Source organism: Brachycentrus maculatus, unplaced genomic scaffold, assembly GCF_059751285.1.
Source record: "Brachycentrus maculatus isolate JH-2025_06_01 unplaced genomic scaffold, ASM5975128v1 h1tg000010l, whole genome shotgun sequence".
NCBI classification, from domain to species: domain Eukaryota; kingdom Metazoa; phylum Arthropoda; class Insecta; order Trichoptera; family Brachycentridae; genus Brachycentrus; species Brachycentrus maculatus.
Genome location: NW_028280764.1, coordinates 1,033,045 through 1,058,398, shown reverse-complemented (window position 1 = coordinate 1,058,398; position 25,354 = coordinate 1,033,045). Strand labels below are relative to the sequence as shown.

Below are 25,354 nucleotides of genomic sequence, written 5' to 3'. Positions count from 1 at the left end.
CATGAATTTATTTATTTATAGTGCTCGCTTCCTTAATCAAATTGCCGGTGTGGTCATTTTTAAAATAAATTATATTATTATAACGATACATTTTCTTCCTCGTTCGTAACGACGCCGACGGTAGTGCCTAGATGACGAGGCGACTGCCGATTAGGGCGGATAACGTCTAGGAGCGACATACAACGTTCGGTATCTGTTGCGGTATCGAACGTGTAGTGCTTTGTCCATCTGTAACATGTGCACTTTGCTTGCAATATATCGATGGATACGTTGCTTGTAACGACCGCAAATCGACCATTGTCGCTCGAGCAAAGCCTACGCATTACACGTTAATCAAATCATCGCCGGTATCCACGAGCCACATTCCCTTATGTCTTCGCAGTGTGTTCGGACCGCATGGAGCACGGACCGTTGCACCACTTGGAGCGCGTGAACGTATACCTGTGTATTAGTAGCAGCTGCGGTGCGCTATTTATTTGTGCGATCATAGTGGATACGCGTCTTTAGACATCTAAGTAATACGTTAAAATTTTGTAAATATCTTTAATAGTTAAAAAAAAAAAAACAGAGCAAAAACCTTCATAATTTTTATTGTGATCTAATTTTTTTTCACAACTTATACCTTTTTAAGTAACCTTTTTTACCCAAAACTAGGTAAAGTGACAATGTCAGTGTATGCCTGCCTAAAAAAATCTACCCACCCGCCCTGTTCGGAACAATACTCGTATATCGTACCTGTCAATTTTCGCTTATAAAGAAGTGTATGCGCGCACGCGGAAAGTATTTCAAAAAGTACCATATTTTATAACTTATGGTCTTGTATCAAACAGGAAGTTAGTACCGTAAGTCTTTCCTTTACTCGTGTTAGCGAAGACGCCACTCCAGTAAATCAAACCCAACATCAATTCGGGTAGTACTTTGCATCCTCCCAGTTTGTGATCCTACGCAAGAGATTAAGCACGTTTGGGGTGACTGTCTCCCTCCCCCCTTCCCCCGCCCCCTCGGGCTCGCGAGACTCGAGTGTACCCGATGCAGGGGCAGAAAGGTGACGAGCGCGCAAGTTACGTGTTGCGTCCCCGATCCCGAGCCCGTAATGATCCCACTCTCCTGTCTACAGTTTCTCTATTGTCGAGCCTGCGACCTGGATACTGCCGTTTTAATACATGTTTTCCGTAGAATGTATCTCGTCCCCCTGTCACCCCACTGCGGGCAGAAGATGGCACCGTGAACATGGTGCGCAATGGAGAAGACAGCCCATATAAACTTTTGACGTTTGGACGCTTGAACCTTCGTAACTCTAATTCCCGCTCCCTCCGGACTTAAACAAACGGCCGAAGTTAAGATTATCACGTGTACTTCACCTCGAATACTAACGAGCATATTACAACTCTGGTAATATGTATATTTTTTAATTTTGCAATACTTTTTTTTACGAAATGTTGTAATAACTACCTTTACATTTCGAGTAACATTTGTAATTTTTTTTAAAATTAATACTCTGTCCGTTTTTTTAAAGATTTGTAAACAATTAATAATATGTTTTATATTTGTTACGTGTGTTTGTATGTACATATGTACAGCTGATATTGCATACTCTCACCACATCTACACTTATGTCCACACATAACTGTCGATGTCAGATAGAAGGAATCAATCGTGAACAATCAATCAACAAATAATGAAACAAAGAAACACGTTTTATTATAACCTTAACTCACCTTCCTCCAAAGTGGCGAACCTGACGTGAAACAAAGTACAAAGTAAACAAAGTAGTGTTTGATTAAATTCCCCTAACTTTTCCGCCATAGGGACTGGTCTGCGATAACTAGCAGAAGGCCAGTAGAAAAACTAACCAGGATTACTCTTCCAGATCCCGTTATTCACTCCGAATAACAATCCTTTAGTGGTGAAATAAACTCGACTACTGTCCTTACGTAAGGCAGTTGACTTTTACTGTCAGCATCATCGGTCTCAGAGAAGAGTCTCATCTAATAGCGATTTTAACGATACGCGTCAGCAAGAATACATCAAAAGCACTTTGCAGGAGTAGGGCAAACGCAACACCATTGACAACTCGTCCATATGATAAAAATACCGGTCAGGTTCAGCCACACTTAGTGAGCCATAGACATAAGTCAATCGTCTCTTTAGTAACGAAGACATTATATTGATTTATAATTTACATTTCCTCGATTACTTTTGATTGAATTATCGATTATCACTAAAGTGGAGGAATATAGCGGATAATGTATTGTATATTATCACAACACCTACACTTTTATTCCCGCATAATCTCCTGATGGGGTGAGCAAATCATAATAAGTCTAAACAGTCAATAAAGGAACACACTCCTCACCTACCTCCAAATACATTAGCACAACTCGCTTTTTGCGTTATTCACTGAATTATTCTTTATATTATTTTTTGACATCTCATCAAAGATGAAGAAGAATATGGAAGTCTGGGCATTTACGGGGCTGACGACCATCATAGGCTGGTTTAAGTGATCACTTTACACACGTGTAACATTCACCAATTCTACCCATCATTGACAACCACACTACTCAAATTCTTGGAAGTTCTATATATGTGAACCAATTCAGAAACATTGTTCTTGAATCACTAGAACTTTACTAGAGACATCTGTTGGTGTGATATATATGGTTAGACTTCCATATTCTTCTTTATCTTTGATGAGATGTCAAAAAATGGTATGAAAATTAACTCCTATAATTGGAGATAATCCATATTTGTGAATAAGTATTTGGACACACTCGAAATGTTGAATTATTTTTCAGTTCCGCCTCTGCACAAAATGTTATTATTTAGTGAAATAAAAGTTTTTTTAACATGTTGTAATCACAGGGAGGACATTTATTATTTATCATTCTTTTTTTAATTAAATATCTGTCGTACACTTACGCTCCGGCCGGCGTAAAAAATCCACTAAAATGTAATTAGCTACCCTCTTACTACTTACGGCGGTTAATGTATACTTAGGTTTTTTACTAATCTGTACTTCACTATTTTCGTAAATATAATTCCAATGGCATTGTAAAAGTTTCGTTGTAAATGTCGATTTAATAATTCACTCAAGTCACATCAACGCTTAACATCTTTTGTTTCAAATATTATTTTTGATTATTGCTTCCTTACTGTGTAATTTCCCAAATTTTATTTAATTTTGCCGTTATATTATGTCATAAAATATATATGAAAAATTATTATTTTCCTTGTCTGTGATTAATTTTAGTGAATTTATATTTGTATGTATTTATATGTATGTACGTAATATTTTGTCTTTTAACATTTTGCCATAAACATTTCTTCGTGTCTTGCATTATATTTTAATAAATATATAATGAATGGAAAATGTATCGATATATCGAATGAATAATGTCGGATCTACGCAAAACACTTAGCACGTCCGATATTATCCTTTGGATATTCGATATATTCGCACATTATTGGCCATTGAAACGCTTTAATCGTGCCAGTAGATACATTTATAAATCCAGGCACCGGTGACTCCCTTTCACCCCTGTAGAAAATGTTCCCATTCTAGGTCCAGGGCGTCGGGTGCAGAATCCTAGTAGCTCTGCGCCAGACGCCGGTCGTCAGGCCGCTCTCAGTGTCAAGATGTAGTTTTATTTTATTGTTTTTCTGTTTCTATCTTGTGCTCCGGGTGTTCCTCCATCACGAAGGCACGAGACGCCGGTGCTCTCCGACAGGGTCAAACTGATCCACGTGGATGACGAACTGGTCGTATTAGACAAACCATGCTCTCTGCCGGTGAGTCCACCCGCCCCGCCGGGCCGCCTAAGGCGTCTCGGGACACGCGGCCCGCAAGCCTGTGTACCATAAACCACCAGATAACAGAGAAACGCTGTATCGGTCCACTTTCAACTGTACCGTTTAAATGGTTAACCCTTTTATGCAACAATGTTGGGGCCTCATACACGAATACTTGTAATATTCATAGTCTCGTTTGCTCCTGTCTGCACGCCACCGTACGACTCTGTATGCTGTATGCTGTATGCTGTATGCTGTGCTCGTACTGTTTGTCTTGTAGTATGTTCGTGTGAATGATGTTGAACATAGAGTTTTGTAGGAAGAATTGTCTATAGATCCCTTGACGCCGCTGTTGGTGCCTTTGTTGATCTAATTTCCCCTCGACGGACTTGTTTACTCCGGCCAGTCGTACGGGACAATGTTCTTGTAGTGTGATATGTGCTAACACAATTTTTATATATGCATACGCTCGTTATTACTCATAACATTATACATACATATATCATAATATGCATACAATTACCCCTACACATTTCCACAATGTGATCATCGTCTGATCGCCATCAATTTCGTTTATTTAGCTGGTAAAGATTGAGTGCATTCTCTGGTGCGTATTAAACATTGGCTTATTATTTTTATGACGCTTCCAAGAATCTCTTATAGACATAGTACTATTAATATTATTATAATGAATCAATTTTCTTAAAATGTTCTTGGCGATTACTCAAATATTGCAAGGGTTGTTTTTTAATAAAACTAAATCATAAACATGTACTGAGTAGTGGTGGTGTTAGTTCCAATGTAATCATAAGTTTAAATACAATCATTTCTACGTTATGTGTGTTACCTAGTAAAAATGAAACAATTACTTTTTATTCTGTGATTTATTTGAGCTGATATAATTTATGCTTCATATTAAATAAATTGAAATAACGACAAACAACAACAACAAAAACTGATATTCTGTAGAAGAACAACGAAGAATCCTCAGAATAGCGACACTATGTGACGTAGGTGCTTTTGTACACATTTATTGATTATCTATGTAATCACAAATGTTCTACAACTGTCCCATAAAGAAGGTAGGACTTGTATGATTTCGAGTAGAAAATAGTGTTATAAACACAATGCCGATACAATCTAAAATGAATTTGCAGTCAATATTCTCGTCATAGAGTCATATAGTCTCGTCATCAGTGGCGATGGGTTGGGTTTGACATCGGTGACGGTGATATTCCCGCCAACCAACCTTAATATTCATGTAAACATATCCGTTTCCTTCCCACCGCTTAAGTTTACATAGTCATCGCTTCAATTTTTCGCGCTCCATATAAATGGTAATCTTATTCCGCTTCTACTTTACTTTTTGTTGGACTTGACCTTCTCCCCCTTTGCGCTTTGTTGGGGGGTCCATACTTGGCCGGTTTCTCGAACATTGTGCACGTACGAGTACCTTCACTCGGGCCTTCCTTCCACTAAATTCAATTTAAGAATTTGAATACCGAGATCGCCTTTTATACCCGGTTAGAGAATCTAAATATTTTTCGCGTAAATTTATAACAATGTCTACGAAATCAATCTTCGTAAGAAAATACGAAGACACTCATTTATTTACCTTAACATAATTAAATTACTTTTTATATCAGCGTACCTTTCTAAGTTTAAAAAATAATTAAATCTGTATAGCAACTCGAAAAATTTGATTAAATTATAATGACAAATATATTAGTATTATTAGACCACTAGGAAAGAGATATAAATGTCTAAAACATTTCTAAGAAATTTAAAAACTGCATTTTTTACAGGGAGAGATTCATTCCAAAAAAATGTTTGTACAAAAAATTAATTACTGAACAATGACGAATTATGACGAGGAACGCAATGATAAAAGTGATAGCAGATAGAATGTTAAAAGAGATTCTCAGCAAAGTGTTTAAAAACGCAAGGAATTTGAGATGAATATAAAAATAATTAAGCAGTGAAAGGGATTGGTAATTTATTCGCCGTTTAACTAGAAGCCATTTTTTATCATAGCCACAGGAATTAACATGTAGGTAGACAATCATTAAAATCGTCATAAGTAGTATCTCTAGATAACTTGGTCTTTACACAGTCTTAGGAAGAAACATAAAACAAGTGTTTGAATAATTTCTTTGTCGAGGTCTTTTGACGGAAATCTGGGGAATCGAAAGAAAATTACAAACTTTTTCTGCTTACATCGTCTCACGATAATTACTTACGAAGTTTCTAATTACGTTTATTACATTGCATTTATTTTCATAATCAAGATACTTTGAACTTTGCACACAAGACATCATATATTTTTCAGTTATAATATTTACACAAAATTCACGGCGATAATGTATCATAGAAATACAAATTACCAACACAAAAGCAATTGAAGAGCTTTTATGCGCTGCCTCTGTATTTTACCTCCACGGATTTTTCGTCTATGCAAAAAGTACTCGCGGTGGATAATAATGGTTTTTTGTCTCGAATTGGGGTTTTCCTATCGCCTTATAAAGCGAACTCACGTCTTACAATATGATACTTTGTACGTTTTAGAACTTTTTTCTTTGTCAAGCATATTTTCTACACAATACTTACATTCCTTTACACGTAGGATCGTTTCGTGTTACCTTTAGAAATCGGTTATTTTGACCTTCCCGTTGCCAATTTTTGTTATCCTGTTATGTGAAATTTATCTTCTACCCCTATTCAGCGGATAGTAGGTACCGCACTCAATTGTCGGTTCCGCTCGAGCGCCCTCACACTCGACAATAGTAACGAGTACTCAGATTCGGGAGGCCTTGGCCATACCGCGTTTTCACGGATCAAATCGTTTCCCGGCAGAATTTTATATTATTAGATACCGATGTTTTGTTACACGCTCACCATTTCGGAACCTTTTCAACAATGGTAGACAATGAGTACACCTGAGCGGGTGACCCGGGGCTTTACCTCCTCCTTGCCCATATTCCGGTCACGGTACCACCCTCTACCCTGCCTTCTGCTAGGGAAGGCGTTCCGAACAATGTGCCATGTTCCGACATTACTCTCGCCATTACCGATTGAATACCACTGTTATTGCAACATTGTCACCCTGAAAAGATTCAATCAGACTATAAAATATCGGATAATTCAAACGCTCACTTACTTTCTTTTCCTCCTGATAAATAATAAAAACATTATTTTTTGTAAGGAGTCTCTCTTTATGTGTAATACATTTCAAGCTATTCCCTTTCAGAATCCGAGCCGTAATGGCATGCATTACATTCGTGATTCGATCGCTTTTATCGTTTGCATTTTCCTACGAACCTTTATCGAATTGTGTAAATGTTAGCAGATTATCTAAACGGATATCGGTTCATTTTCGTGTTTGTTATCACGCTCACTTTACAACTGACAAACTTTATACTACTACGATTACCGTTGAACAAAGGGAAGTTAGTGAATCCAAAAATGGGAGGACCCTAAAGGGATTGTGTGAATAAATTTCAGCAGCTTATCGCGTGATACTTCATGGCTAAATCTAAGCTAATGAGAGACGCTAAATTTGTGTTTACATGCCGCTTCAATCATGCGCCATTTTTATACATTATCTAGAAGTTACTTCTTTTTTTAACTCTTCATTCTCGTAATATACCATCGCAACGTAGCGTTTTCAAACTTATTAATTTCATCAAATCCTGTTTACTTCCAAATAAAATACGGTATAAAATAATTTTTAAAAATTATTCCAAAAATTGTGCATAAAATTAATTTACCTTGAATTTAATTTAATTAAGGCATGAGTATTAAAAATACGTATTTTTAAATGTTACCATCTGAAAATCAAATACTGCGGAAAGAAAATTGTAGATTTTTAATGGTAGTAGATTAATGAAATTAGATTGACGGCAATCTTTTTATTTAAATTGTATATAATAATTAAATATTTCAAAGGTCAAATAAATATGAATGAAAATACTGGAAATCGTGTTGGATCGCTGTGTATTATTTTATTTCTATTTAAATTTTTCGCAATGTAATTTAATTGCGATTATCCGCTAGGTATCAAAAATTATTTTGAATTATTCACGAGAAAAGTTTCCGTAATTAGTATTGATGACACCAAGTGAAGCTCGTAATTAAATGAAACGTAAGCTTTGAAAACAACATGATTATTGGTATTTTTAATTTATTTATTCAATGGAAATTTTTACAAAACCTGCTTATTTCATACTAAATTAACAATAAATCGTAGAGTTTCAATTCCCTATATTTATATCAATTATCAATAGTTCTTTGAGCAAATTTAGTTAATCTACAAGTTGAAGCTTAGTTTTCAAACAAATGTCATTATTTATTTAAGCTTCAGATTTTTTTTACTGTAAAAATACGTTTTAAGGTCTTCCAGAATTTGTTTTTTTTTAGGAATATTTTTAGGAAGCTTCTTCTTTTTGAGGCTTGTCTGCAGGTAGGATAGTAAGGATAGGGAAGTAAATGTGAAAAATGCATCGCAAACACCCAGACCAATAGAAAATAAATCTTTCGTGAATTTATTTTGCAATTGGCGGGAATCGAACACGCGACATCAATTTCGCAGTCGAGCGCCTACCCACCTACTCCACGGCGCCTGCCCTTGTTGTTTTGAACATGGTCGCGTGAACGCTTTTCTTTCAAGTTCAAACAATGCTTTGCTTAACAGATACAAAGTTTATGGGGAGAATTGAAAATCTATTTTAATAAAATGTATTTTAGGTATGTGTTTGACGTAGGGGTAGATTTCTTGTTCCTTGCAAGACATTAATATTCCCTTAGACTCTCGCCGCAGGTCACGCGAGGCATTACAGTCGCTTTACACCTATTGCAATCTAATTTCTTATCACGTGCCGCCCTTCTCCTCCCCACCCCCGCCCATCCCATCACCCTCTCACCCCCGTGACCACCGGACGCTGATTACTATCGCGCCTCAAAGAAAAGTCTATTTTTGGATTGCCACGTCGCGTCATTTTAAAAGCTCTACATTTTCAGAATTGACAATAAAAAAAGCCATGATGTTTGAATTATTTCAATGAACATATCCATTTACGCATGCATTGCCTAAATGTGCCACTGCCGTTAATAACTTACATTACTTTGAAGTCGAATTTGAAAAAAAATAAGTTTTTTTAAATATTTTTTTATGTTCATATTTTCTTGTGTGTGTAAAAATAAAAACGTCAATAACAATCAAAGATTCTTTTAAACCATTACTTATTGAGTGTTAAATACTACTTTCTTAGTATACTTTATGCAACAACTAGACGGGTACCTAGGCGCAGTTGGGTAGACGATCGACTGCGAAACTGGCGTTGCGGGTTCGATTCCCGCCAATTGAAAAATAAATTCTAGAAATAATTATTTTCAATTAGTCTGGGTGTTCGTAATAGTTTTTTACATCTACCTTTCCTTTCCTTACTCTCATACCTGCAGACAAGCCTCTAAAAGTAGAAGCTTTAGGGTTATTTCTTTATAAATAAAATTATATTTATTACATATACTTTTTTTGTAATTTGTAATGAAATCGATTAAATTTTCCCATGTCATAAGAAAATATAATTGTTTTAATGGGACCTGCCTACATGCTAAAATTATTTAGGCTACAACCATTGGCACGTGGAATGTGGAGGTATACGCATTTTTTACATTTGGCCAATTCAATCGATACACCCATTGTGTGTCCGGTAATATAAAATAATGTTTGTATACTTTCTTATTCACATTACGTGTACGTACCATAAATTGCTGAATATCGTGACTAATAAAGTAAGAAAGAACTTTAAACAACAACGAAAAACCCGACTCTGTTTTTGTCGCAACATTTCTGGAAAATCCAAACATAACTTCTGTTTAAACATACAAAACGCTAAATCTCTTATATTTTAAGTTTTCCAACCGCATTTGACATAAGCGATGTCACCAAAAAGATATGTATTATAGTAGCTGGGTTTTGCTTAAGTAAAACGTCTTATTTCGACTCAGATTTATGTGAAATACGTCCCTACTTTATTCATTATAATTTTAGCTAGAGAAGATTAAGAAATTTCCGTTTTTCGAATTGTGTATAACATTATTCTCACGTAAAAATTGTTGTTCATCGAATCATTGTCTTATTTTAGAAGCCCTTTGAAATGAAAAATTAATGGGATCCTTAAAGCTTTCACGCATGTTTCATAAATTAATCTTTTCTTCTTTCTCGGAAATGTTTTTTGACTTTTTGTCATAAATGTAATCTTATATGTAGGTGCCTTCCTCATTTCCGATTTCTTAGAAATCTCTCAAATACAATAATACTTGAATATCCTTTAGCAAGATCCTGTTATACGATTTGTTAATATAATTATTTTCACACCAGCTTTATCTTTGTTTATTACTTGTCTTATGTTAAACGAAAAGTAATAAATAATTCATTTACATGTTTGTTATATTATTGATATCGTTTAACATCCGAAATAAATGTATTGCAATATACTCGTATTTAACATTCATGTTAATTTTCATATCGTGATTTTAAATTTATTAATAAAAAATCAAATACGTTTTTTTTCTACAGATTAATAATTTTTACTTTTTTATAGCTATTTCGCCTTGTTATAGCATTTTTTTATAATATGTACCTACACACCTTTACAAGTTTATAACCCTTAAACAAGTTATAAGTATTGTTGTTAATTCTTTATTGATTTTTTCTGTCTCTTTTTATTCGTCCATTTTCTCTTTATTTTATATTTTTACTCTATATTCCATAACCATTGCATGTTTTGTGTAAATGTTACTAATGTTTTCAATAGCTTACAAAAATCATTTTATCTTTTGCTTATCTTATATTTGTATTTATGAAATGTGTTTATTTTCAGATTTTTAAAAGCTTAATTAACCATGTATATTTTAAGTTAACACTGAGGTTGTTTTACATATTAAATTTAAGAATTATTAATTCACATACAGTTTTGTTATATTTCATATTTCTCATAATTTAATCGTATTTCAATACTATGAATTCACAATTAATTAAGTTAATAAATAAATTGATTAATTTCATTAACATTTTTATAATAACCTCTCTTTAGTTTACACGTTTATATTATACCGAAATTATATTATATTCAATAAGCATGGGCTATGGGCACTCACTTTTATTATATTCCAATTTTTAGATTATCATTGTTCATGTTTATTTTACCTTCATGTGGTTATTTCATAAATATGTATATATAACGCATTCAATACAATACGTGGGTCTATCAAAATGTACATTGTGTATTTATCAGAATAATAGAAAGTCATTTTTCATAGGTGGCTCCAGTGAACTTACACGTTAAGCGTCGTGAGATTTACGATATATATAGGAGTTCCTAAAATTTGAGCAATGTGGTTGTTAATCATGGATACAATGGTGAATATTGTACGTATGTTAATAAATCGCTTAACTAGCCTATGATAGGTCTTAAGCTCTGTAAATACGCAGATTTCCATATTATTCTACATCTATGTTGAGATCTCAAAATGCAAAATTAACTGTAAAAAATTAAGTGGAGAAAACTCAGATTTGTGAAGTATTTGGGCACACTTAAAATGGTGGCAATAAATAAAGTATTGAGAAATTTTAAACTTACACAAAATAAAGCATTTGAAATTTCATATCCACAACACTGTTTACCATTTTTCATCGTGACTTCAATTTTTGTTCATCAATTAGATTAAATCCATGAATTATTTTTATATTACACAAAAAATTAGGTTTTCAATTATACGAACATCTGATGCTGACCAATTTGATAGTTCCTTTAGAGATTTTTTTCATTTTATTTTTTTCATTATATTCTTTGCTTTTCAACTGCATTATGCCGCAATTTCTAGATACTTCAACATGTTTTTGTAACATTGTATTGAAGTCACAATGCCTGTAGGTGCTTTTACAAGTGTAACTATGACCTAATTTAACTTAAGGGCTTTAACCCTAATCCGCCGTTATTGCAGGTGCAACTATAATTTTCTGTCCATTTTTTTTTTTAATTTTATATTTAAGTACATTATTTTAATTTGTCTTCTTGCAAATAAGTTTCATTTTCTCTTTTTACTTTTGTGCGTCACCTTTATATTGCCCATTGATTTTATCATACATTCGGTTTTGATGTTAGCCAATGTGTGTTTATTTTATATTAAAGGTACATCCTTGCGGGCGTTACCGCCATAACACGGTGGTGTTCATATTGGCAAAGGAATATAATCTCAAGAACCTTAGGACCATTCATCGCTTGGATCGACTAACTTCGGGTAAGTTCATAAAAATATCCTAAAATACGATAGGTTTCAATTCAAATGGACAATGTTGTTGAAAATATAACCTCGCAATTTTGTATTTTTCGTAATTATATAAAAATTTATCATTTTTATGTAATTCACAAATATGTACTTAAAATTTTACATGACTTCAAAAATGTTCAAATTCAAGGAATTCGCGGTTATTTAGGCACTAAAATATAAATACATACAAAAATATAAATACATATCATATGTGAATTTCAACGTGAATCATTCTGACATGCGCTTTGTCAATTAATTAAGCATTATTTCTGAATATTAAAATTCACACTGTTTTGATCGGAAATAAATTTAATTAATATTTTGATTGTAATCAAATCGTTTGCCGCATAAATTTACTGCGTTGCGTTGGTTATTTTGATTGACTTCGTTTAATGTATAATGCTTCTATAATGCATTATCTGATTGACGTCATGAAATAATCATATTGGTGGAATATTCGCAGGATTAACTTATTTAATCATTTTAATGTATTTGTAGGATTGTTGTTATTCGGGAGAAGTCCGAAAAAGGCACGTCAGATGGAGCATCAGATCAGGAATCGGCAGGTTAACAAGGAGTACGTCTGCCGAGTGGAAGGAGAATTTCCCGAGTGAGTTTTATTTTATATCGCTTATCCATTATTTGGCTATTATTTCTTCTCCCGATAATCACAACGGGGAAAACGATGATGAGTTAGAAAATTATTGTTAAAAATACATTTTGCCCAATTCCATCGAGAGACTTGGATATCGATCGGGGAACGTGACGCGTCTGCTTTTTGAAATGAATATCTAACATATCACTCCTTTCAAGAACGTCATAAATCAAAAAACTTGATTTTACATGAGACCGTTTTTAAAGTTTAAAAATATAATACAATGTATTAAAAATAAATATCAAGCCACTTACTAAACTTTTTACTGAGCAACAGATCTGTTTAGGTAAAACCTGAAGGTTATTTCTCCATTTGAAAAATATTTAGTATATTTAAAAAAATAATTAAACGATACCTTTTCTTCAAAATGCAAAAACAACATTTTCTGCCCTGTAGCGGGTAAATATTAAGTTAAAAATATGACTCTTTTGCTGGGATATAGTACATTTTCTGGGCATTCCGAAAATATACACAACTGAAAATTGTCGATTTTTGATTTATGACGTTCCTGAAAGGAATGAGCGATATGTTAAACTCTGAATTACTCTCAACGGAATGAATCCCGAATTCCAAAAGCCGCGTTTTAATTTATACATATGACAGGAATGAATTTTCTTGTGTGAAGTTTTCAGTCTTCGAATGACTCGCATTTGCATATAAAATTAAGCTTATGCATTCAGCAAACAGTGGCGAGGATTTGCGGGTGACGAGTCGTTCTATATCACCACTCACCCTCGGCACCTGCTGCCCGCCACCCACCGCCCGCCACCTCCGCACATATCTGTAGCCCGGATACTTTGTACTCGAGCAATGCACCCTGCTATCGCGGAATACACGTCTCTGTCAGGAATCCATTTCTTCACGGCTGCCTCACACGATATTTTGCAACCCGTGATCTATGCCGGCTTTCTTTGCAATAAAAAAAGATAAACGGTATTTTGTTCCGTGCCACGCGAATGTACTCGTAACTGCACAATTATCTTTTTTGTTTATATTTTATTTTTCATAGTGTAAACGTTTCTTTGTTTCGTGTACGGAGTTTTCTTCAGCTACGTTAGTTCGGCTTTCCAAACTCAAAACACAGTAAGGGACATTTTTTTGTAGTACGTTTTTTTTTGCATTTTTGGACTAAGTAGATTCTACTTAATCCAAAAATGCAAAAAAAATGTCCCTTACTGTGTTTTAAGTTTGGACAGCCGTAGTGTTTCCACCTCTACGAGTCTACGACGTTATGTAAAGAGAGATATATAAATGAATATTGTAAACTTATGGTTATGATTTAGAACTCTCTGTTTTTGTATTTTCCCGCCAAAAATTTTCTACACTCAAAGTTGCATAGGAAACGGCATCGTTTTGACGCTGTGTTATCTTGATAGTTACTTACACGAAGGCAAGGTGAACAAACCAGCGCTTCAGGGACCAGTCCAGGATAATTTTAAATAAATATGAAAGTGAATACTTATTCATTTTTATTTTGACCCCCTCCCCCTGGCAAGTAAACCCGGGGAACGGTAGCTAAATGTGCTAACCATTTCACTACGGAAGTGGATAGTATATATTTTTCATTACAGTATTTTCATTCAAACTTGTACCGTGGCGATTTCATGAATTTACGTGTCTTAAAAATTATTTTTTAAATATTATTTTTTGACATCTCATCAAAGATATAGAAGAATATGGAAGTCTGGGCATTTACGGGGCTGACGACCGTCATAGGCTGGTTTAAGTTATCACTTTACACACGTGTAACATTCACCAATTCTACCCATTATTGACAACCACACTACTCAAATTCTTGGAAGTTCTATATATATGAACCAATTTAGAAACCTTGTTCATATTTCCATATTTCCTTGTTCGTATGTTTATATTTCTTTTTCATATTTCTAAAGTGTATTGATTTTACATTTTTGTTTCAAATTCGTACCGAACGATTTTTTTGAGTTGTTTCCTCCTTCTTCACTTGAGATTTTTGGGTTGTCTCCACGTACTTCACTACGTGTTGCTTGTATTTATCCCCTGTCTGGCTTCGCAGTTAAAGGCCACCCTTACGATCTCCGAGACATCTCCGAGGCTCTTACTTATTCGCTTTACTATCGTCACCGGGGCTAGAAATAAAGATTTGGCGCTCACGTTCTTGTATTATAGAAAAGCTCGCTTTGTCTCATCTTGTATGCCTTCATCGAGTATACATTCTTCGTGCCGGTAATACTATTACGTTATGTACCTAAATGATTTTTTTATTACATAATATATAGTGATTTCAAGAGTAAACGGATTTTTATTCAATTTTTAGGTCAATTATTACATATATAGTATATTTTTACATTTTTGATTTTTTTAGCAAAGAATTTTTGACTATTTTGCAGCGCAAGGTTTTTAACAGATTTGTTTTGTGAATTTCTCAGTATCTCCGTGATAGTATGTTTATAGATAACATCTTATGATTATTCCTAATAAAGTTAATAATTAAGATCCAATATACGACATGTACCTGGCCGCTTATATATGTATTTTGTAAAAAGTTATATATTTGTGTTTTTATTATTGACAAAAATACTTGAATTTCATACTATTTCTGTGAGCCTGATCGGCTCATTTTTAAAAATAGGCATGGGTTTTTTTCATGTAACGCGGTGGAACGGCGTTCCGGCGTCTTTTTTCACGGATAAATATTTATATTTTTTAATTCTCAAAATCAATAAAACAAAACAACGTTTGCGCTTACGTAATTATAATCTATATGCATATTATTCGTCAAAATGATAGGAAAATCTGCTTTAAATTTTATTGAAATGGTATTTTAATATATTTTTTTTTGTGAAAAGCATGACATAATTGAGTTCCGGGACCTTTTTCGTTGAAATCAAATTCAAAATCAAATTGTGGTAGGGTGGATACGAACACAGAAACTCTAAGAATCTGCGATACTAACCACGTAGCCACAACCCGACACTTAAATTAATATCAGATATTTTACAGTTTTGTGTTTTTTCACTTGGATTTCCCCAACCCATAATTTATGCTTAGTTCTTAATCAATCTCCATTAGTGTTCATGTATAAATGTGTGCGTTTCAGCGAGGAGATAGAATGCCGGGAACCCATCGAGGTGGTGAGCTACAAGATCGGCGTGTGTCGCGTGTCCCCTCGCGGCAAGGAGTGCGCCACGACCTTCAAGCGGCTGGGCTTCAACGGCCGCACGAGCGTCGTGCTGTGCCGGCCGCGCACCGGCCGCATGCACCAGATCAGGGTCCACCTTCAGTATTTAGGTAACAAACACATATAACATAAATTGGAAACCGAAATTAAATTTTGAAAATATCGTAGTCGTACAGGAGAAAGTGACCAACTACCAAAACGTAAAATGTTCAGGAGGGCCATTTAAGTTACTTTTGCTTGGCAAGAAAATAAACATCAATGCAGTTAGTCATTTTTAAGTCAATATATTATACTTCCAAGTTTAAAATCCTTTGGGATTTTATAAGGGCAATATTAAGCCAGTAAGATATCAAACAGTCAATGATCACGTTTTTGTAAAATGCACTCGGGTCACTTTCTCCTGTATGACTACGATATATAAATTTAAAAATTAAAATTAAAAATAAAACACTATCGGGTCGGATACATCTCGCACATTTCGCTCACTCCTTTCAACAACGACTTATCGAAAAACTTGATTTTTCAGGAGATCGTTTTTAATGTTTAAGAATATAATAAGATGTTTTAAAAATAAATATCAAGCCACTAATTTAACTTTTTACTGTGCAAAAGATATTTTTTTCTCCATTTGAAAAATATTTAAAAAAATAATTAAACAATACCTTTTCTTCAAAATGCAAAAATAACACTTTCTGCCCTGTAGCAGGTAAATATTAAGTTTAAAATATGCCGCGTTTGCTGGGATATTTTACATTTTCTGGGCATTTCGAAAACATGTACAACTGAAAATTGACGATTTTTGATATATTACGTTGTTAAAAGGAGTGAGCGATATCTCGACTGAGAATGAGATTCGACAGTTTTGGGTAACTGTCGGCTAAATATAAAGTCGGTGTTTGAAAATTATCCAGAATGCATCGAAACAAGTGTCATAGTAGATTTTAAGAAATAGTGGTATTTATGCAGTAAAACTTAATTAAAAATTTATAAATAGATTTTATCTCAAAGTGACTGCCGAATCAATTAATGAAAATATAAAGTCCTCTATCCGCCTCTGTGGTTTATTGGCCAGCACGCTCGGCTACCGCACTGGAGGTCCCAGGCTCGATTTCGGGGAGGGGGGTGAAATAAATATAAGTGATTTTTCACTCTAATATTTATTCAATATTTCTCTGGACTGGTACCTGCAGCGCAAGGCTGACCACCTTTCTTTCATGTGTTTAACGATCAGGATAGCACTGCTTTTATATGCTGCAGTGCCCTATGCACCGTTGGGTATGGATAAGGGTTAGAAGAAGAAAATATGAAGTAATGAACGCCAACGTGATCGGGGCTGAAAATTTAATTAGTTAACTACGCAGTGTATAAAACTCAGCTTATTCTGAGCTTTTCGAGACTTAAAGAAACTTGACCGCAACAAAAGTTGACTTAAAGGTCCTCTCTTTCCTCTTTTCTTTGTTTTATTATGACTTTATTACTATTTGAATATCTTACTTTTTTGCCCTTTTGCATCTTTAAAATTATTTCTAACGAATTTTTAATTTCAAACGTCCATCAGTATTATCAGGATGTAAATAATTTCAAAATGAAAATTAATATACATTTCTTTTTTACCAAATGAAAGTAAAGTTTGTTATACATTTTTTTTGTTACATTTACTTGTTTTGTCACACCTATTTCACAATAATATGTAATATTATTATGAAATAATTATATGACATGTCATTTATGCTAATATTCTGGGCTATGCTTAGTGAGGCGTTCATCAAAAAATATATAATATTATAAAAAAAATTATATTACAGTATTGTATAAAGCATGAGTGGCCAACGTTTTCAGTAGCCGTGCCAGATTTAAGAAATGAGATTTCCTACCGGGCCGTAAAACAAAATTTATTTTATTATTCAAAGCCAACGAAATAAGTTATTTGGTACTTTTCAAACTTGTTTAGCCTCGTAATGCTATTTAATCTTATACTTTTTCAAGATAGAAAAAGAATCATTGCATTTCTAGTTTATAGTCCATCTGTCTTTAAAACTTCTCACTTCTTCTGTTACTCTTTTCTTTAGTCCAATGTTTTAACTACTTGACGACATTATGGGTCTTGAAATTTCCAGGATAGTAAAATAGTCCCATATATGGGATATTATACGAACTACGCACGATGGAATGTTCTTTTGGTGGTTTTGTGTATACTAAAGGAAAAAAATGTGTGATTTGCTCCGCGGGCCGCAAGTAGACACCCGGTGGGCTGCATGCGGCCCGCAGGCCGCGGGTTGGCCACCCTTGGTATAAAGTATTGTAAAAAAATATATATATATTATAAATATATTTTTAGGTTACCCTGTAGTAAACGACCCTCTTTACAATCACCCCGTGTTCGGGCCGCTGAAGGGCAAAGGAGGTGACCTGGGAGGAAAGTCGGATGAAGAATTAGTTAAAGACCTCATCTCTATACATAACGCTGAAAATTGGCTCGGAATGGATGGAGATACAGAATTATCATTGTTCAAACCGAAGCCTGACATGGATCTCGATAAAGGAGACGGTGTGTATTCATACTTCACTCAGTATTCTCTCGAATTTGTAATTTATTCCTTACTCATTTGAATAATAATATAAAACTCGAACAGCACTCCAACCATGAAAATGGGTCAAATTATATAATATTATCAGATTAAGGATAGTTCTCATTAGTTTTGGTTTACCGCCATTTTCATTGAATTAAAATTTCAAAAGTTTTTTTTTTATATCATTTATTTAATAGTTACACATTATAACGGTTTAAATATTACAAATTCATCACCTTTTTATACAAAACAAATTATAACAAAAAATTGTAAAATTTATATAATGTACAATTTTTCATATTATTTTTTGACATCTCAACTAGATGAAGAAAAATTTGGAAATCTTATTGTTAGAAAATATAATTTTTTGTAAACTGATATTTTCAGCCTGGAAACATACCACTGCTTGCTACTGTATGATCCAATTTCGAAACATTTTGCTTGAATCACTAGAACTTCACTAGAGACAACTACTGTGAGATGAAAGAAGCTTTTTATATAGCAGAAAATCTTTCAATTGTATTCACATACAATCGGAATCCTGGATTATAATCGCATACATGAGAAATGCCAGAAAATATCATTTTAATTTGATTATTTTTAGCTTATAATTTGACCAGTTAATTTATTCACAACATTTTGAGTGTGTCCAAATACTTTTTCACAAATCTGGATTATCTCCAATTATAGGAGTTAATTTTTGATATGTCAAAAAATAATATGAAAAATAACTCCTATAATTAGAGATAATCCAGATTTGTGAATAAGTATTTGGACACATTCAAAATGTTGTAAATGTACAATTTTGTTTTTTTTGTACTTTTGTAATGGCCAATGAAGTAAGACATTTGAGACCTTATGTCCGAGTTCATTGGTCAACTCAAGCGGAGAAACCTAAAACTTTATCTGTTTGCCAACATTGTAATTGATTGATTAATCCTATTTGTCTTCCAGTCGGCCACGTGTCGGGAGGCGAGGAGGACTGTGAAGTGGGGTCGGCCTCGCGGGAGTCCTCCCCCTCTCTGGAGTCCCCCACTCCCGCCCCCCCTCCCGCGCTAGTCTCCCTGCTGCCCCACAAGCCCAGAGATGACATACCGCACTCTGCCTTCACCAATGTCTCCATATCTCCACAGGCGGCTATCAATTTGGGCAGATCTAAGGTAGGTCATTGTCAATTACAAGTGTCAGTCTTCTTCTGACCTTCATCCGCACCCAGTAGTGCATAGGGTACCGCATCAAATCACTGTTGCTTTAATAATAATTTATTGAGTTAATTCTCTCTTATATTTATCTTCATCCCCCTGGAAATATCACCCAGGACCTCCAGCACGGTAGCCAAATACTCTAAAAACTATTGTACAGATGAAACTTTAGTATCACAGCTACTCTTTAACAAGATCTGCTACAAACAGCAAAACTTTACTTACTTTACCATATAAGTACTTGGAATATCTTTTTTTTTTAAACATCTGAAATTTGTTGAAACCTAATTTCATATTCATTCTTATTTATTTGCAATATATACACTAAAAAGGTAATGTGGAATATTAAAAAATATTTGTGGTAAAATATCATTTTTAACTACTTAAAACATTAAATTACAAAACCTAAAATAAAATAACTATCATAATTTGAACACCAGTTTATTAAGAATAATATGATTTTTGTGGCTTCTTTAAGTGACTGATAATATTAAAGAAGTAAACATACAAGCCATTCCAATTTTCTTTCCTCTGGATTCAGTCTAAGGTGTTTTTTTTAATGGAATAACCCGCAAAGCCTCTACTTTTAGAGGTTTGTCTGCAGTTAGGATAGTAGGGATAGAGAAGGTTAATGTAAAAAATACATCACAACACAAAGACCAATGGAAAATAAAACTTTCTTGAATTTATTTTGCAATTGGCGGGAACAAAACACGCTATCCCAGTTTTTCAGTCGAGTGTCAACCCAACTACGCCACGATACTTGACTTCGCATGAATCTAAATGCTCAAAGAGTACCGGGTCAAAGTGACCCCCTGCTCCTTCATCGTTTAATATAATAAAATAATAATAATTTTTTTAGGTGACTGTTGCAACGCAGACGGGACACGAAGCACCGGATATGCTTTTCAACCAAGAAAAGATGTCTGTCGACCCCCATTGCTACGAATGCAAAGTGCGTTACCGTGATCCCCGACCTAACGACCTCGTTATGTATTTGCACGCATGGAAATACCGGGTACTTATATGTATATATTTATTAATCTTTTCTTCTACTATGAATTTCCCAAATGTTCTAAGCTCACAAGCCTCTAATGAATCTATTTTTTTTAGTTACACTCTAATGGGGGTGTACTTTACCAAATTTATGTAAAAAAAAAGATAATAATCATATTATGATGGGTACTGAAATAGCGCAGTCATTTCTTACTATTTTTTTAATGGATTAGTATCTAATATTTAAATGCCCTAAAAGACAAAAAACTTAATTTCTAATGAGGTGCATATAAATAATTAATAAATTAAAAGTTTATCTGAATCAGAGTATTTTTGTGAAAATGACATTTTTCTGGCATTGATGTAAAATAAAATCAGTTCTACCTTGAAGAACATAAATGAGTTTGAAAATGTTTTAATATTAAATGTATGTAAAAAAATCTTTTGTAATATGCATTGTGTATTTGAACTTCATGAGATGCAAATATCAAAAAAGACCTTACTGAACATATTGAATGAGTGGAAACAATTTTTTTTTAAATATGAAAAAAAAATATATAAAAAAAAAAATCATATTTAAAAAAAAGATATATTTGATGAGAAACATGGCCTTAAATGTAAAGTAAATTGAGTATCATTGGTCTATCATCAGTGTTCATTTTTTATTTGAACATTTTTTTACAGGGTCCAGGATGGGAATATGAAACCGAGCTGCCAGATTGGGCCAGTGTCGATTGGATTGATTCAGAAAGCCAATGATAATTATCGCCATCAACGTTTAATTCTCTATTTACATTATAATATTAAGTCTCATTTTTAGTTTATTTTTCATGGAATCACCCTGAAATTTTTAGTCAAAATGGTAACAAAATGGTAAACATATGTACACACACAATTGATTGTACATGTGGATATTTTTATCACCTCAATTATTTGTTATTTTTATTATATTTCTGTGAACATGGGTGTTACCTTACTTTTGTTTTTTTTTAACCCAAACATACTTTATCTTATTTGACAAACCCAAAAAAATATCTTTATTTGAATTTATTCGTAATGCCATTTGAAATTTACTCATCTATTTACAGAAGTTAAAAATTTATGTGCAAATTGTGCACTGATAAAAAACTGTTTTTGAATTACCTCATTACATATTTTCCTTACTTTTTATCTTCATTCTTATATAAATGTAACTATCTCATTTCCTTATTAATTAAATATTCATTTTGAGTGTTGTATGTATTAGGAATAATGAATTTTAACATTGAATGAGGATTATCTAAATTTAAGAGAGTATGTATTTTTTGTTATGAATGTATTGTATATTGTTATTACCTTTTGACCACTGTGCATGTTGAAGCATATTACCCAATGTGTGTGATTACAACACTTCATTCTATGGTGTTGCTTTATAAAAGACGAGTTTAAAATGTTATGTGCCTTGTTGAAGTATATTGCTTAATCTAGACAAGTTATATTGTAGTTAAAATCATGTAAAAAGTAGCCAGTATAAAATATCATTACATAAATAATAGGCGGTAAGAAAACAGCTTATAAAAAAACCAAAATTGTGTTTATTTTATCTGTACTTACCTACGATTTGTAAAAGACATTTGTGACTATCAAGTATATGTATTATCATTATTGACGATAATTTTGAATAATCTTCGTCGAGTTGTCTAGATTTTATGGATCCATTTCCATAGACTTATTTACTCGCTATCTCATACTCAGTGAATCTGATTTTTAAACACTCATATATTGATATATGTACCTATATTTGTAATTACTATATCTTTTTTTATTGACTTTTCATAAAACATGAATTTGGGGTATAATAGTGATAAATTCAAAATAGACAATATTTTTATAAAAATTACATATGAAATACATCTCGCAACAAATCATTTTGGACACACTCACTCACTCATTTTCATCGAATTCCTTCGAATCACTTGGTGTTCGGTTATATAAAATGTACATTCTCAATTTCTCTGTTGTAGTTATAGGCTTTTTCATTTATTCATCAAATAATAGTCTGTGTTGATGTTTTATGCTATTCTTGTCCCATGTGTTATTAAATTATTTTTTGTGAATCGCCTTAGAAAAAAATCATATCGTTTTAAATGTACTTGGGTAAATTGATTATTTCATTATTGTGATGTATTTTTGTAGTTTAAATAGATTCAGAATAGAATAGTATAAAGCTTTGATAGTAGTTAATTTGTATAAAATATTCCTCTTTCTTTTCTTAATTCTAGAATTCATTGCAAAATATCATGAAAACAAAAGCTGTTATTCTTATTCCTTCAATATGATTTGAGTTTGCAAACTGCATCTTAATTTCTCCTACATTGAAGATGTGCATTATATTATTTTATGGATCAAAGTATTTCTTTTCATGTACAATGAAATCAAAATGACATATCTAGAGTATTCATAAAATCACAGTTCATAAATACGGAGATTAAGTTTAAGGTATAGATTATTTAATTGTACCGTACAATGTGAATAATAACTTTATCATACAATATAAATAATTAGAGTTTGCGCAAATTTTCATACGAAGAAATATTTTATAACTTTGTGAGACAATTTTTTTGGGACCTATAACATAATATAAAATAAGCATATTTCAAATTTGACAAAATAAATGCTAAAATAGTATAAATTGCATTTTCTTTAAAAAATGTATATTCTTCCTTTTGTTGGCAAATTCCAATTTTCACTTTTTCTTAAATTTAAGCATATGAATGTATTCATTTGGTAATCTAAATCGAGCTTATTATTAGATTTAATTGTCACAATCATCTAACGAATAAGTAATTTTTATTTCACGTTTCTTCCAATGTACTTTGTGTTGGTACCATCCAATCTTTTATATTTTATTTAAAAATATAATCTAGCATCAAAAGACATATGTTTATTTATTAGCATTTCATTGTGAACATTCTATGTGTTACTTAGTGTTTTAAGTTACTTGTCCATATTGTGAATGTCACTTTTCGTCATTTTATTATCATTATCTACCCTTGTCGTTGATAATAATTCTTCACTTCTTCGATAGTGTGGCATAAATATGTACTAAGTAATGTTATGTACAAAAGTATGGTTTGTTTCATTGTTTTATATTATGTTGAATACAGAAAATATTAAATAATGGCTTTTTTACTATCCCTGAACCATTCACGCTGACATCAAATTGCACAAAAGTGTTATATGCATACAAATAGATTACCCCAGATGTACTTAAGGCATTATGATTATGTCATGGAGTGCCATTCATTTTGACTTCGATGAAGTGTAATATATTTACTAACAAAATTAGATATAAAAAAGAAGAAAATAAATGGTTATGATAGTATCTCAGAGAATCCCATATTTATTAGATCCATAAACACATTTGCTGCTTATTTAATAAACCCATGAAACATATGCACACATATGTGTGCTCAATATCTTTTAATTATTAAAACTTTTGAGAAATTATTAATACTACACATTTTTCCGGACGAGTCCTTAACTCCCGACCGAATGAGCCCTCAACTTCTGACTGGCTGAGTGTTGCTTGTAGGGTGCTATCCTTTTTGAGTACTCTAGAGGGTCGCATTCCCTTGTCGCTCATGCTTAAAATAGTATTATCTCTATCCCACACTTATTACTATAGGTACGTTAGTATGATTTCCCCATAGGAAATATGGGTGTCGATACCTGTTTTTAATTGCATTTTAAAGAAAGGTTTTTCGGTATCTCAGGTAAGTCACTAAGTGGATTCCTTAAGGGATTAAAGCCTAATTGGCCCTTTCCATTTTAAAGCAAGGGAAAGGGATCTAGGGTGGAATGTGGGAACTACAGAGCAATCAGTCTATTGAGTGCTATTGGTAAAATGTATGGACGAATCCTCATTAAAAAAGTAAGAACTATGACAAAGGATGAAGTGTGGGTTATTCAGAATAGATTTGTGAATGGGAGAGGATATACGGATCCAATTTTTGCTTTCGAAAAATAACAAAAGTTTTTCGGGAAGAACCAAAAGCTTTTCTTGCGCAATTGTGGATTTGCAGAAAGCTTATGACCGAGTTGATAGAAGGAAGCTATGAAAGGTGTTATCTGAGTATGGAATAAGCAGTAAACTTATCCAAGGCATTACAGTCTTGTACGAGGATAGCACTGCATGCATTATGGTAAGTGGTTCATTTTCATACTGGTTTAACATCTCTAAAGTTGTCAAACAGGGATGTGTAATGTCGTCTTGGCTTTGTAATCTATACATGGATAAGTGCAATGAAATGTCTAAATGTCAGAGCTAGAATGAACAATTTTACTGTTTGTTCCCTTTTACAGTGGAACCACCCATAACGAGTTTAATTCGTTCCAGCATTTTACTCGTTATATGAAATACTCGCTAAGCAAAACATTTTTTCCCATACAAATCAATGGAAAATACGTTAAGGCGTTCCAGGCCAAAAGAAAACTCTTTTTTTTCTTATTTTTTTTTAAAGTTTATTTTAATAAAATTACTAGGAGTGTTAAAATTGGAATATATTTTTGATTTGGAGTAAACGAAAATAAAAATATGAATTTATCACAAATAATTTATCCCTTTTAACAATAAAACTGTTTTAAGACATTTGTTTAGCCGACACTT

General features: G+C 33.1%; 1 protein-coding gene across 4 annotated transcripts in view; it reads left to right on the top strand.

The window, feature by feature from the left end:
• Positions 1-23,866, top strand: part of LOC148313543 (pseudouridylate synthase RPUSD2-like) — a 181,125-nt gene extending 157,259 nt beyond the window's left edge. For all 4 annotated transcript variants that reach the window (XM_088261618.1, XM_088261608.1, XM_088261626.1 and 1 more), the window contains exons 7-13: positions 11,985-12,093; positions 12,622-12,733; positions 15,858-16,048; positions 18,277-18,486; positions 19,463-19,668; positions 20,573-20,728; positions 21,391-23,866. In XM_088261618.1, coding sequence (XP_088117744.1) covers positions 11,985-12,093; positions 12,622-12,733; positions 15,858-16,048; positions 18,277-18,486; positions 19,463-19,668; positions 20,573-20,728; positions 21,391-21,465 — 1,059 coding nt within the window. In that variant the 3' untranslated portion in view covers positions 21,466-23,866. The remainder of the gene's footprint in view (positions 1-11,984; positions 12,094-12,621; positions 12,734-15,857; positions 16,049-18,276; positions 18,487-19,462; positions 19,669-20,572; positions 20,729-21,390) is intronic.
• Positions 23,867-25,354: the final 1,488 nt, after the last annotated feature.